Source organism: Botrytis cinerea, chromosome 9, assembly GCF_000143535.2.
Source record: "Botrytis cinerea B05.10 chromosome 9, complete sequence".
Taxonomy (NCBI): Eukaryota; Fungi; Ascomycota; class Leotiomycetes; order Helotiales; family Sclerotiniaceae; genus Botrytis; species Botrytis cinerea.
The window spans coordinates 2029216-2043061 of NC_037318.1; the positions used below are offsets into that span (position 1 = coordinate 2029216).

Sequence of the window (13846 nt, forward strand, 5' to 3'; positions counted from 1 at the left end):
TCAATATCCCTCGGCGTAAAGGGTGAATTTGTTGGTGTTGATCGTGGCATTGGTCATGAAACTTCTCATTGTAGAAAGAGCTGGTGAGGGTGGTGGAAGCGGGCGTGCCCTCGGCGTCTACCCATATCTCACCCTACTACATCTCTGCATCGGTTAGTTGTCACACGAATCTTGTTGTATGTTGCTACGCAGTTTAATTCCTCTTTGAAAATTCTTCTTCAATGATCAGCTCCGGAAATTTTCCTCTATCGTTATACCTGACCACTCTAGCTGCTTCCTCAATTACCTTCTCCTCGCCCTTTGATCGTGAACCGGGATTTTCGCAATTCTTTTTATGTTACCGGAATATCTGTTGGATATTATCACTTTATACAAATCAAAGCCTATAGTTTGTCTCTACATTCAGTAAACTGCTCTTCAGGGCTTGAGAAGATCTTTGGGTTAGGCAGTTGATATCAGGTCAAATTACTAAGAAGCCTGTGCAAAAATCACTCGAACGGGAGACAGTGACGTTGCGAGCCCAACAAAATACTTAAATAAGCACGTGTATAGAGATATTATTGAGAGAGGGTACATATAATCTTCTATCAACATTGGACAATGTTGTTGCAATCTGACATGCTCTGTTAGCCAGGCAGGTCAATTGATTACCGTCACTCATGTAATCGTGTGAAGATGCAAAGAATGTACAGCCACTAAATTACGGCCAAGTGAATGACCAGATCCTGTCGACATTTATGATACATCCATATTCTGTAGAACAGAGTGAATATAGCCGGAGGCGAACCCCATGGGGTCCAATATCCAATTTTCTGGCCGTACCTCCTACTATAGACTATCAATCAATCGCATCAGCGTGGGTTCGCTAAATTTACTACACTACAGCTACAGACGGTCACTAGGCTCTGGTTTCTGACCGTACAGAAGAAATTTTAGTACTTAAGCAACTGGATTTCCCCTCCCAAAATCTCTTTTTACTTACAACATCTTCTTCTGGTTGACTACTACTTGACTTCATCACACTCAAAACGAAAGTATTCGATCCACCTACATCACACTTTATCATAATACTTCCAACAAAACAGTTACATTTCAACACCTTTATCAAACACTTACCCAATACCAAAACCTTTCCAAATATCAAAATGGGAGCCAAAAATGCTCGTGGCACCGCTGCCAATGTACGCCCATCCGCAGCTATGTTTGCTGAGATTGCTAGAAAGCAACAAGTTGCATCCGACATTGCCCAAGCTGCCAAAGTTCTTGCAGCTCAGCCTTTTGATTTGAGCACACTTGCTTCCCACCCTGCTATCGTGGTCTTTGGTGTTAATGATATTGGCATTCGAATCGACAAGAATACGGACATGAAGACACTCCTCGAGGTCCTGCCACAGTACCAACCTCATGTCAAGAACATGGCCATCGAAATCCACACTCCTGCCCCACATAGGGAGGCTCGTGAAAAGGTTACGAGCAGACTTGAATCGATGAAATCATTCTATGATGTCATCAATGGATTCAAATGGATTCACCTCGATGCAAATGTATTCCTCGATACTTACAACTTCCCGCAGATGAAATTGGCGGCTGGCCTTTGGGGCTTGAACCGCAAGAGCTGGAAGTTAACCTATGAGATTCATGGATTTGAAGGCGACTACGTGAAGGTAACTGATGGCTCTGAGTTCGGTCGTAGGTTATCGGGCGTCTATAAGAAGGAGTTCTTGAACGAACCCAAAGAACCAAAAGAGGCCAAAACCCCAGAGGAATAGATTTCATATCTGCGGATGAACTCTAGTAACTCGGCCTTGTTCGAAAAGGTTCGGGTATATTTTTCGGGAGGAAGGGACGGCGACGGCTAAGATTGCAGACAGTTTAGGGACAATCCTGGGAAAGTTTCTTACAAAGATGAATTCCGGGGTACTTTTGAGGGGTTACAGGTTGCAAGCGCGTGGCAGGAATGTTGGCACGGTTCATCTTTTTATTTCCTTTCTTTGCTTGATTGGCTTTCAGGTCACATAATAAAATGTAGCTTGCAGAATGGTCTCAAATTCTCTGCAATTACACCAAAAAAATTAATAAAAACTCTCTCACATATGACGTTTCCCCACAATTCACTTACGAAATTGAAGTTCGCCGTGCACTGTGAGACACTGAATCAAAGAATTATAGGATTTGTGATAGATTTTTAAAAATTCAAGCATTATATTGTGAGCTCTCGCTTGATCCTGCGACTAGCAGGCTTGGAGGGATTCTTAAAAAAAAGAGATATTGACGCAGCTATTTAACAAAGCCTGTTGTCAAAAACCGCATACTATGACAGTTTTGCCGTGATTTCTTTGGAATATGAAAGCATGCAAGATTTAATCACCAATTTCAATGTTCCTTGGCCTCCTTGCTGCCTCCTTCTCCATGAACTAGATGGATGAAAGGAGTCATCTCACGAAAACTACATGACTATGATTGAATAATTGAATTCTTACGCCCAGCCCGCTCTGAGCCATTGATACCCTGGCTTTAATTAACAAATGAAGAATATTTTTTACCAAAAAACAAGTCAGACGTGGCATAATGGTTACTGAACCAAGTAGAAACTAATCCACGTGATATGTTTGTTCTAATTCACAGCCTTTGTCAACCACGATCTCTAATTTTAATTGCAGGTTGCAATACAATAATTGGCCCTGTAAGAATTCCATCAAGTTCTAGCGTCCAATAAGATTATCCAGATATCATGTATACAGATATGAATTGCTTTCTTTGAACTCAACCTCACCTTCATCGCCAGAGAGAAAGCCTCGCCATGCCCCAAATTCGAGTGGACTGAAGTTACTCCAAAGACGGAAGTCTGGAGGCATACTTACTCAAACACGTCTTGCAAGCACGCTATTTTATAACTTTCAAAGCAGTAAGTCTGTTGCGTTGAATCCACTTGTCGCGCTGAAGATTGTTTCTCGTGTGAGGTTTGAGGCGCGGTGGGGAGAGTATTTTGGTAAAATCACGTGAACTTGGATCTAGTAGCCCCTTCTGAAAGCTGCGATGTAGTTTTTACAATGATCATTTTGCAATTTTTGACATTTCAAGCTATTGAAGCTTTCTTATTACTTCAGTACTTAAGGTATGGCAAGTGGCTCGACTAACATTCTCTTCGTCCTTCAAAATATGTGGAGGCACTCAGACTTTGACATCTAAACCTCACTTTAAATCACGCCTGCATCTTGCTCAATTTTAGCATGCTGATCTTCCAAGTGGAATATTTAAATTCATTCCGCTAACTTATAAGATATTTCCGTCCCCAAAGTTCCATGCTTTTATTTAAAAAGTGGAATTTATCGCGAAATTCTCATAACCGTACTACCCTTTTCATCCTTTTCGTCATATGCAACAACAGCATTCACAACACTCACAGCAACACACACCACCCACAATTGCAGTACTGTCATCACAAAACTTTAGTATGAACCGTTCTCTTGTTTACCAATTAGCAGAAAATTGCAAGAACGTACTTTCTTTTTGTATGAGAATGATGATGACGATTGTGATGTCCACCTCCTCTTAAGCCTACTGGAGATTCAGATGCTGGCGATAGAGTCATCTCCTCGATTAATTTCTGGGAAAGAAAAAGTTAGTGCCCCCCAGACATTATGAGATGAGCGGTGTAGACGAACGGGTTGTTCAGTGTGGATAGGAGACGGAATTTGTGGCACTGTCATTGATGCAGGTGGGTGAGGACATGGCGGTTGTTTTGAATCAGATCGTGATGCCATAGCGAACGTTAGAGTTTTGGAAAACTATTCAGATATCTTAAGTTAAATGGGTACGGGGAAGTAGTTTGGCAATATACTTACAAAGCCACAACGACTGCAAATTATTTGGTATGATGGAAAATAAACGTCTAAAAAGGAGAATCCACAATTGAATCCAAGAGACACATGAGTTTCTTGGTATCTTAAATGAAAGCGTGGTGAGTGCCAACCATCGATAGCCGCTGGGCACATCGGCAGTGCTTCCAACTATCGGATTACCGGCCGAAGGTTCGGCCACAGAAATTATGGTAGAATAATGAGTTTTCGATGATTTAAGTGTATCTATCGCGGGTTTTGTAGGATTGTTCAAATTGTTCGCGCTTGGTTACCATCATGTCGATAACCGTTCTGTTCAATCTTGCAGATAAAGGTAGGCGGACACCTGTCCCAAGCTCTGTTTTCCATTGCCCCAGCATCGCGTTGGCAGGTTGGCGACCCAAAAGCTTGTTGTCAGCGCTTAAGTTCCCGCCAGAGAAAATCAAGGGAAAAGTACCGGATCAAACTTTTGATCAATGTCCCAGAAGAAAAATGCAAGATTCTTGATCTGGGATCAAATCCTAGAAGGTTCTTCAAGGGCTTGCAATAGCTTTGCCTGTATTCCGCCAGTGAGATGAATGCAATTCCTAGATTTCAATAAGATTATTAAACGACTTGAAATGCTAAGTTAATGTTGAATATAAAGCAATTGATGAGATAGAGAATATCCTATACATCTAGCGTTCGCTCGATATTTCCATTCTCTCAATCTGGTAATGATTACATTCACTACATTCGTACCCATGATTAACAGCGCCGCTATCAACTTCATCCTGCGTAGGTTCGACCTGCAAATTATCCTCATCGCCCTTTAGATCATGTCTTTTCCCAGCACTTTCCATACCTCTCAAACGGCCAATGCGTTCCACTATTCTCTCCGCTAATCCCCAGACCCTCACCCTATTCCTCACTCCCAGATTCCCTTTCTGTAAGCGTTTGACCTGATCATAAACTCGCTTCCAAACAAAACTTGGTGGTTTCATAGCGATACAATCTTTAAAAAATTGTACATACTCAGAGTCATTTCTTTCGTTCAGTCCTGCGAGATCTTCTCCATGTCGTTCGAGGAGCATTTTTCGAAAAATTTCCATTTTGCGCTGTTGAATCTGATCGATCTCCCAGAACCACGGAAGCTCCTTCACAAGGAGATCCCTGAACAGCTGCTGGGGAAGTTGACGAAATGCGCGACTTACCAGGCGGAGGTTTGCGATATCCTTAGATCCAAGTTCGCATAAAATTATTTGCTTAAGTTCGATTGGAAGTTTTTCGAAAAGATCTGTTGAGTTCACATATGGCTGCAATGAATCTCCTTTGAATTGTCTCCTGCGCCAAACAGCCCCCATATCCTTATCATAAGGATTCTGGTGTTTATATGCATCTAATACTATAAGAGAAAATCCCGGGATATCATGAGGATTGGCCGCAAGATACTAGCAAATATTAATATTTATCAACATATTTTGGGGAGTGAAAACGCACTTCCGAGCCAGGAATATGATTCCACCACTGCTGTTTACACTCATTTATTATTGATTCCTGTTTAATACTCTGGAAACCGCAATTTGAACATGCAGACCTCTAGAGAAGTAATAAGTCAACATTGTAAAGTACTATAATCGATGCCACTTACATGCCAAAGGGCCATGAATCCTTGGAGGTCAACCCTCCCCAGTCGAAGTTTTGAAACACGTTCGAAGATTTTCCAGCATGAATCGTGAACTGGGACGCCACGAGGAAATCCATGTTCATTTACCACTTCATAATTCATAGCCAAGAACGTATTGACACCGTAACGGTAACGGGGTAAGTCACCCGGCTGCCAATGATCTTGGGTGGTGATTGACTGATCAGTGATAAAGTAATCACTGCACTTTTCATAATCTGGTGCATCTTCCTCTTCAGAAATATTTTCTGGTTTCTTAATGATGTAGCGAGATAGCCTCATATCCTACAACCGTGAGTAATGGGGGATTGTCCGAGAAATTTACACTCACCTTCATTTGTGCCACTGAAATACGATGTCCGCTGTAGCCCCCACCGAAAACGCAATTTGGACCAGCAATATGCTCAGTTAATGGTCCATATCTGGCTTTTTTCTCGCAGCCGCTTTCTTCTGACAAATCATAGCAGGTGGTCGTTCCTCTGGCATAATACATACTAGTCGAAACGCCCCAGGCAGCCTCTGGTGGTTCATATTTTGTGCGGCACCTTGCTAGATTGAATGATACAGCACATATTTGACAAACATTCTCGCTATAAGCCATCTTTAGATCCAATCAATCCACTGACGTGATCGAGAAGACAGAATATAGAGGACCTAGAGAGGAGGTCTCTTTCTTATGTTGATCTTCTGGTTGTCTTTTCGGCGTGATTATCACTCGACCAAGAGTTGATTTTCATATAGTTGCCAACCCTGAAAGTAAACAAGATGTCGAATGGATTGTGCAGCTCTCATGTCCTATAGATCTTCGAAGTAGGAATGCAGAAACACAGCCCTCGGTCAAGTTGTCTTTCGTATGGAAATCTGCCTTACCCAGGCACCAGAGCTTGGCATGAAGCATATTATATTAATGGGTTACAAAGACAATTACAATATGAATAGAGATAAGAATAAAAGATGGGACAGAGAATATGATAGGAAATGTTTTACAAGATGGAAATGAGCCAAAGCAATGTTGTTCCGAGAACTTACAAACCCAAGATTTATCTTTCCTGAGGGGTATGGAGAATCTAGGCCCAAGCGCCCCCTAGTTCCAAAGCCTACCGCGGATACCGGTGGACCGACCCCTCCGAGCCTTCAAACATTCAGTCTATGACCACAACTTCTGAAGCAGCAAAATTATTTGCCCCAATTCTGTACGATTTCTTTCCCAAGCTCTCTAAATAGTATTCTAAACCCTCGAAAACCATGGCTCTCGAACATGGAAACCCCGCCGATCTCCTTCCTGTCCACTGGAAATCTCAAATCACAGCCTGGTTTGCAGAAGATACCCCCTCCTTTGATTACGGCGGATTTGTCGTTGGTGATAGCGAACGGACTGCAACTCTGTATGGAAAATCGCGAGGAATACTAGCAGGTGTGCCATTTTTCGACGAGGTATTCGCACAAGCTGGATGTTCGGTGAAATGGCATACGAAGGAAGGAACATTAGTCGATCCTGGCGCATCCGGAAAAGTAGCCGTAGCTACTGTTACTGGACCAGTACGAAAACTTTTACTAGGAGAGAGAGTTGCACTTAATACATTGAGTCGTTGTTCTGGGATTGCCACGAAATCGAGGGACATGGAGGTTTTGGTTAGGAAGGCGGGGTACAAGGGAATTCTTGCTGGAACGAGGAAAACTACTCCAGGCTTCAGGTTGGTGGAGAAATATGGAATGATTGTTGGAGGGGTTGATGGGCATAGACATGATTTGTCTAGTATGACTATGTTAAAGGATAATCACATTTGGGCTAGAGGTAGTATTACTGATGCCGTTAAGGCTGCGAAGGCGGCTGGTGGGTTCGCATTAAAGATAGAGGTGGAGGTTGATAGCGAGGAGGGTGCTGATGAAGCTATTGAAGCCGGTGCTGACATCATCATGTTGGATAACTTTTCGGGAGATGGATTGAAGGTTGCTGCGAAGAGCTTGAGGCAAAGGTGGGCTGGGAAGAGGGAGTTTTTACTGGAGTGTAGTGGAGGGCTTACGTCTGAGAATGTGGAGACTTATATCAATAATGGTAGGCTTAACACATTTCCCCTCTCGCTGATCATTTCTAATTCATACATACAGATATAGATATCATCTCCACGAGTGCGATACATCAAGGCGTACCTCATGTCGATTTCTCTTTGAAAATTGATCATTAGTGAATAGCATAAGGAGGAACATAAAATAAACTACTTTGCAGGATGCACAACATGTTGTTGTCTCATTCACAAGTTTTAATCATGATCAGTCGGTCAGGTACACAAGCAGAAATACCAACAATTTCAGCTAGAGTACTAAGATGGACAGAATGACAGCGCTGAAACTAGCCTGTATGCCTCATAATGATCCGCTCGAAGTCAATGGAAGAAGTAGAACTCCCAGGCCTGTGTTTTCACCAACCACTACTTCCTCTTCTATGAGCTCTGCGACCTTTTACAGGTTAGCATAGCACACTTTCCTTGTCTTTGAAAGGCGTTGCTTTTCACGAGATTGAGAGGGTTGCGGACCTAGTCTTATAATACTCGATATGCACTACATCAACATTGTCAGTTGCATCGAGGGCCAAGTTTGAATAATGACCACTTACTCATAGATTACCTCTGCCCCCTTTCTCATTCCACTACCCACCCACATTCCACAATTGACCTTTGAACAATATCTTTCATCACCTGTCTCCATCTCAATAAACAGCCTAAATCTATAACTATTCGGGTCAACTTGATCAGCTAATGCAGGGTCCGCTAGCCGAGCTAATACTTCAGGAGTACCCGTTCTCCAACCATGCGTTTTGATGGCAATATGTGCTGGAGGATCATCATGAGTTTGGAGTAAATAATTAGTTTCGAGCCGGGCTGATCCGTCGGGTATTATCAGTTGGCTATCTTGGCCTCCGGGCTGTGGAACATTAGTATAGAAAGTCAGAGGGAAAAGGGCCGATGTACTAATACGATTCCTGACCCCCATGATCCAGACCACACACCCCCTGTGAATGATATCCAATTTCGATGTCCAAATGGTGTTTGGCCAACCGAAATACGAGGGTTCAGGGAAACCGACATACGGAAATCGAGATTTAGGTTTGGATGGGGTAGTGATAAATCTGGATGAGGGTATGAAGATGTGTTGGTATTGGTTTCGGTTTGGTCACCTCTGCTAATAATTAGCATTTACGCATTTTTACGACCTTTTCATACACTCATTTGAAAATAGAGCCTAAATTCCTAGAATTTTAAGAGAGTAAAGCCATATGAAAATTTTCCAAGGGATTAGATCAATTAGATGTTACTTGGTAGCTAATAATGTAACTGAGTAATTCGGAGTAAAACATAACAAATTCTAAACATATCTCGTGAAACACTGATAACATACTGAGTAGCAAAGTTCCAATCCCCCATAAAGGTTCGATCATCCACTGTAGAAGTCCATCTCTGAGTCGTCGAATCTTGTATTCTAGCAGCAGGAGTAGAACTCTCTCGCCATTCAACACTCGTTGGAGAATCACTTGGATCACTACTAGCCCCGATGTTTCCCCATGCACTTTGAAGTCCATGGACAGACCAACCGCTTCGTGGAGTTGAAGAATCCATTTCAGATTGAACTCTCAAATGATTAACTTCCCGTTGACGTACTTGTGTCGTATCTGGTATAGGTGGCAGTGGTTGGATACGATCTTGAATATAGGTGAAGGAGAGATATGCTTGGTTGAGGTCCTCGGATTCCATTTGAGGGGTAAATATAAATTGATGCAGGAGTGTACTTTATCGTGCCTTCCTCGTATGAACAAAGTATTTCAGTGTAGTTAGATAGACAGCTAGCGTCGTACACCTGGCCAAAAAGTCCCAGAGTTGATGCTGCACTTACAACGTCGGCCTGAAATTTTACATTTATTCAAATTCAACAATATCAATTCACCAAGTTCCAACTTGTCCGAGGCAATGTTGTGAGTGCTTGGTGGGGGCTGACATAAGCGGGCCAAGTGTTTGCGTAGAAGATAGTCCGGCTTGAAAATCCTTTCGCCTGCCACAATGCCCATTATAGTTTTAAAAAAAGCTGTACTGTCATCAAACAAAGCAAACACCAGCCCGGTTGGCACAATTGGTTAGCGCGTGGGCCTTTTAAGACATATTCTGTCATATGAAAGCCCAAGGTTGAGAGTTCGAGCCTCTCATCGGGCGTTTGCTACATCTTTTTGTCAATTTTTTGATCTTTTAATTTTTTTTATTTTTTTTATTTAAATCTTTCCCCCTTCATTCTCGGCTACACGTGACACTCATCAAGTCTTTTTCCTTGCGGCTGACTCTGTACTCTCTACACTCATTCGGTTGTTATGGGTACAAAGGTACTTCTCCACAAAAGTCTTTTGTTCTTCGGAAATTTATCGAGATATGTCCCACAAAGAACCTCCACCAGCTAAAACCAAATCCTCGCTAATCATAAAAAAAATTAAATTCTTTTTGCAAAGCTTTCCCTGGGACAATTGTCAACGCTTTAAATATTCAAAGTACCAGCGCCCCTCCATCAACAAGATTAAAGCCTGCCCGGCTAGCTCAATCGGTAGAGCGTGTGACTCTTATGATTCAATATCTATGAGTTCTTCTGAAATCACAAGGTTGGGGGTTCGACCCCCCCGTTGGGCTCAATTCCCTTCAATAGAAAATATTTTTTGTCCATTTTTTTTTGTAATTTATTTTTCGTTGACCTATTCATTAAAACTCAAAAACTATGTATGTTCAAGGAGGGAGGAATTGGAATCGTACAATGTCGACAAATTTTTATTTTGGTTCAGTCCGCCTAGAGAGTTATAGACAAACAGAGTGAGTAGCTCTCCCTCCTGGCTGCTTAAAAAACCCGCGCCCAACCAATTGTGCAAACCAGGCTGGTGTTTGCTTTGTTTGATATTCGGCGGTCCTAGCGGGCCTCCCCGCTCTTTTCAAAATTCTAACTATTCAAAAGCACAAAATTCGTGCGAACGTTTTAAATCGATCGGCATCGATGCAAAAAAAATCAAAAAGATGAGTCTCTCAGGCGCGAGTCGAACGCGCGACATCCAGATTACAATATACATTTACAGTCTGACGTCATAAACCAACTAGACGACCGAGAGTGTTTTCAAGTAGGCTTGAATGGTCACAGTTTGTTGTGTTTGTTGTTCTCGTTCTTGAATCTAGAATATATATACAATTGTGTGATTGTCGTGGGGCTTTGAGGTGGGGTTTCCACAAAAATTCACGCTCCCCGCTCCACGTCTATCGAAGAACTTCATACCTCGGCTTCAGGAATTACATAGTGGCAGCAAAGTAGAACTAGACGTCAAGTATTCATTTCACTGTTAAAGTAATCATAGGCTTCGTACCTCAGCCCGTACACGGGTTTTGCTCCTGAAAAGTAGTGAGCTTTAATGCTAAAATGCATTCATTACTCGCGTGCAAGCAAATCTTTGACATAATTTATAAAACAATTATACGGCCCATCTCCTCGAGTTCATTTTTCTGACGATTTTCAGTAGATGTGAATCCAAACAAGGTGTCCAGCAGACATCTGGACCTGCAAATCTTGGGAGGCGAGGTAATGTATTAAATCATATTGGAATTTTGGATCAGCTGAGGGAGGTACAAGTAGATTAATACCCCCCCTAAATCACACTGTAGAAGCTGTCATGGTCCGGATTTTGGTAGCTCATTCTGCTTCTGCTCGACTCTTGGTTCCGCAAATTCGAGGAAATCCAATCAATAACACGAACATGTGAACACTGTATCGAACTATCATTCGTATCCCAAAATTGGTTCTGTGTCTCGAAGTGTTCTGAGATTCATCCAAAGAACTCAAAATTCAAAAAGTATTTATATACCGCAATTTCATCATGTAACCCAAAATCAAATTTTATTCTTTATCCAATAGTTCCATTGTTATTACTTCTACACTAAACTCACCATGACTTAACACTCTATAATCTCCATGATAAAATGCATAACCTCAACCGTTATGTCATGGGCCTAGTTCACACATAACTAACTCAAAGACGTTTGGAATATGATGATTGTCAAGGGAATTAGGCACAGTTCCTAATAACAAATCATATTTGTAGGTAGGTCCCCTTGTAGACAAGAGGGCTGGGGAATTTGATTGGGAACACCGATCATCTCATTAAGCCTGGAGGAACCAGATATCACCGCACATAATAAAGTCATCAAATTCAAGGGATCCAACATCCCATATAATCACAGTACGCAAGACACCAAAAGAGTGACAAGCTCATAAAATGATACAAATTGTTCTCCAAGAAATCAAGAGAACAATTCTACAGGTGATGAACATTCCGAGCACCTGTCCATCCATTCATTTGAATCTCAACAGAGCAATTCCAGCCCCATTGAGATTCCTATGTTTTTGATCAAGGCCTAAAATTCGGCTTCGCATCATGATTTCTGAGAGTAATTCAGTGCCAGTGGCCATTATTAGTACCTAACTAGTAGTGTGCTTCTCTAGTGAGAGTCTTAGGTATATACCAGATTATTCGCGCGGACTGAATGTTGAATATCAAATATTGAATCAGAAACTGTGAATTGCAATGAAGCTTCTGTCTCAGCCGCAGCAGGCTCATCTCAATCCTCTCTGGATCTGAAGTTTATTTTGACAAAGACATCAATACAGTGGCAGAGGCTCTCAGAAAAATCCATTTCATGCGACTGCATGAACACGGTTGATGAGCCGGTTTGCATTAATCATCTTAGACGGTATGAAAGTGCTAAGGTAAAACCGTCACAATAATATAACTTGACGGTTCACAAAAATTCAAACGCAGATAGGAAGGATGTGGTGATCGCAGAGTGTCGAACAGTTGAGCATAGTTTTGACGGTTTCAAGATGTGAATATCGAGAGACATCTGAATCTTCAAAATGAATAATTTTCAGCGGATTCAGTGCATGGTCTACCTGATTTTCAAGAGTCATTTAATGTTTTGGAGAAATTCAAAAATCGAAATTGTTTTCTTGTCGGCCTTGAAGCCGGGGATATTGAAACATGCTGGATGGAAAACTGAGCGTTGAGGGCATCATCACAAGTATACACTCACTGTATTATCAGATATTATTCGTTCGATGCTTGGTTAAAATACACATTCCAGTAGTTTCACGCCCGCAGATCGAGTTCAAATTCAGATGAATCATGAATACTTTTCTAAATTTAGACTGGTGTAAATTGCTTAGTGCTTGTATGAGAAGGATACGGATCGCGGAGCACCTACAATGGTAGGTTCTTAAATGTCAAATTTTATTCTGTCTAAAGAGCTAGTCTCTTTCGCATTCGCTTAGGGTCATAATACAGTAGCCATTAAATTGAAGTTATTCACTTAGTTTACACGTAGATATTGTACTTGATGGGAGGAGTTTGAAAGCATCAAAGAATTATTAATTATAGGACTTATATGGGTGAGGGCTACAGTTCAACAGCAGTAAGAGTTTCCCCATGTCCGTTGGATTGGTTTGGAGTAGCAGATAATTGGAATAAGAAAGTGTGAAATACCGTGGAGTAACATACTTCATCAAAATAATGAAACCATTGTTATTGGTCTATGGACTCCAAGTACCTAATTATCGGAAAATCAGGGAGTGAAAAGATGTATTGGGGTAATCGACAGGATTTGATAACTCATGGCCAAGGCAGAGTTTCTTCAAAGTATTTAATTCACCTAACGGAAATTATAGTTTTAACATGACCGAACCTTAAAGTACATCTGCTATATTTATTTCAGCATGGAATTGCAGAGGGAGAGTTGCCATAATATTCGTGGAATATAGCTAGAACTTATTTGATTTGGGATTTTGGCCCAAGAGGTTGTGTAATATTTTCTTAATCTCCAGGTAGCATACGGCTCGCAACCATTAACAGAATCTGGAAGCAAGCTGGATTTGATCAGTGGTAAACAGGAAAATGGGCTTACCCCTGCACACTGGAACAGACTTGCAACAAAAGCCTTCGATACCGGAAGACACGAGAAAATGAACTTTAAAGTTCAATAGTCGAGGATTTAAGTTCTATTTCCCATCATAGTCGGAATTAGACTTTGATAGCTTACTGTCAACATCATTACGTATGTAGACAAGTGATTGAAAATGATAAAAGATTGCAGGATGTAGGTCATTGTGAGATTGAGAGCATCGAAATCAATGGCGAGAAGTTGTCGTAGGTACGAAGCCATATTGATGAGACAGCACTTGCTTCTGGCAAAGAGTATCTGAAATAGATCACCCATCAAGCCAGTTCTACCAGTCTTACAGCGATGAATCCATGAAACTTGGCATCGGTTGCCCCATAGAT

General features: G+C 41.7%; 5 protein-coding genes across 6 annotated transcripts; 2 read left to right on the forward strand and 3 right to left on the reverse strand.

The window, feature by feature from the left end:
- The first annotated feature begins 859 nt into the window (after positions 1–859).
- BCIN_09g05770 (hypothetical protein) lies at positions 860–2046 on the forward strand. The gene has a single exon (XM_001551731.2). The coding sequence runs from the start codon at positions 1146–1148 to the stop codon at positions 1767–1769; it is 624 nt and encodes a 207-aa protein (XP_001551781.1). The 5' UTR covers positions 860–1145; the 3' UTR covers positions 1770–2046.
- Positions 2047–3085: 1039 nt separating this feature from the next.
- Positions 3086–4321, reverse strand: BCIN_09g05780 (hypothetical protein). The gene is made up of 4 exons (XM_024695252.1): positions 3846–4321; positions 3666–3788; positions 3504–3607; positions 3086–3433 (listed from the first exon to the last, which is right to left on the reverse strand). Exons 1-4 carry the CDS (start codon positions 3993–3995, stop codon positions 3373–3375), a joined length of 438 nt encoding a protein of 145 aa, XP_024551046.1. The 5' UTR covers positions 3996–4321; the 3' UTR covers positions 3086–3372.
- Positions 4322–4409: 88 nt separating this feature from the next.
- Positions 4410–6521, reverse strand: BCIN_09g05790 (hypothetical protein). Its single transcript, XM_024695253.1, has 4 exons — positions 5834–6521; positions 5470–5787; positions 5319–5417; positions 4410–5269 (listed from the first exon to the last, which is right to left on the reverse strand). The coding sequence occupies exons 1-4, from the start codon at positions 6101–6103 to the stop codon at positions 4517–4519; spliced, it is 1440 nt and encodes a 479-aa protein (XP_024551047.1). The 5' UTR covers positions 6104–6521; the 3' UTR covers positions 4410–4516.
- A 109-nt stretch (positions 6522–6630) lies between these two features.
- Positions 6631–7728, forward strand: Bcbna6. Its single transcript, XM_024695254.1, has 2 exons — positions 6631–7558; positions 7612–7728. The coding sequence occupies exons 1-2, from the start codon at positions 6748–6750 to the stop codon at positions 7686–7688; spliced, it is 888 nt and encodes a 295-aa protein (XP_024551048.1). The 5' UTR covers positions 6631–6747; the 3' UTR covers positions 7689–7728.
- A 186-nt stretch (positions 7729–7914) lies between these two features.
- Positions 7915–9419, reverse strand: BCIN_09g05810 (hypothetical protein). Of its 2 annotated transcripts, XM_024695256.1 has the most exons (5): positions 8899–9419; positions 8472–8679; positions 8117–8424; positions 8037–8061; positions 7915–7959 (listed from the first exon to the last, which is right to left on the reverse strand). In XM_024695256.1, exons 1-4 carry the CDS (start codon positions 9249–9251, stop codon positions 8043–8045), a joined length of 888 nt encoding a protein of 295 aa, XP_024551049.1. In that variant the 5' UTR covers positions 9252–9419; the 3' UTR covers positions 7915–7959; positions 8037–8042. The 2 variants fall into 2 exon arrangements, with proteins under 2 accessions (XP_024551049.1, XP_024551050.1); XM_024695255.1 differs by having other exon boundaries at positions 8037–8424.
- Positions 9420–13846: the final 4427 nt, after the last annotated feature.

Excerpts from the sequence above, each read along its gene's own strand:
- Bcbna6 (XM_024695254.1), top strand. The coding sequence starts at position 6,748 with ATGGCTCTCGAACATGGAAACCCCGCCGATCTCCTTCCTGTCCACTGG. Across the intron at positions 7,559-7,611 it reads GGAGACTTATATCAATAATG|ATATAGATATCATCTCCACG; the intron begins GTAGGCTTAACA and ends TCATACATACAG.
- BCIN_09g05770 (XM_001551731.2), top strand. The coding sequence starts at position 1,146 with ATGGGAGCCAAAAATGCTCGTGGCACCGCTGCCAATGTACGCCCATCC.
- BCIN_09g05790 (XM_024695253.1), bottom strand. The coding sequence starts at position 6,103 with ATGGCTTATAGCGAGAATGTTTGTCAAATATGTGCTGTATCATTCAAT. Across the intron at positions 5,788-5,833 it reads TTTCAGTGGCACAAATGAAG|GATATGAGGCTATCTCGCTA; the intron begins GTGAGTGTAAAT and ends TCACGGTTGTAG. Across the intron at positions 5,418-5,469 it reads GATTCATGGCCCTTTGGCAT|AGGTCTGCATGTTCAAATTG; the intron begins GTAAGTGGCATC and ends TTACTTCTCTAG.
- BCIN_09g05810 (XM_024695256.1), bottom strand. The coding sequence starts at position 9,251 with ATGGAATCCGAGGACCTCAACCAAGCATATCTCTCCTTCACCTATATT. Across the intron at positions 8,680-8,898 it reads GATTGGAACTTTGCTACTCA|AGGTGACCAAACCGAAACCA; the intron begins GTATGTTATCAG and ends AATTATTAGCAG. Across the intron at positions 8,425-8,471 it reads GGGGGTCAGGAATCGTATTA|CCCGGAGGCCAAGATAGCCA; the intron begins GTACATCGGCCC and ends AATGTTCCACAG.
- BCIN_09g05780 (XM_024695252.1), bottom strand. The coding sequence starts at position 3,995 with ATGTGCCCAGCGGCTATCGATGGTTGGCACTCACCACGCTTTCATTTA. Across the intron at positions 3,789-3,845 it reads TTTGCAGTCGTTGTGGCTTT|TTTTCCAAAACTCTAACGTT; the intron begins GTAAGTATATTG and ends ATATCTGAATAG. Across the intron at positions 3,434-3,503 it reads CATTCTCATACAAAAAGAAA|TACTGCAATTGTGGGTGGTG; the intron begins GTACGTTCTTGC and ends TTGTGATGACAG.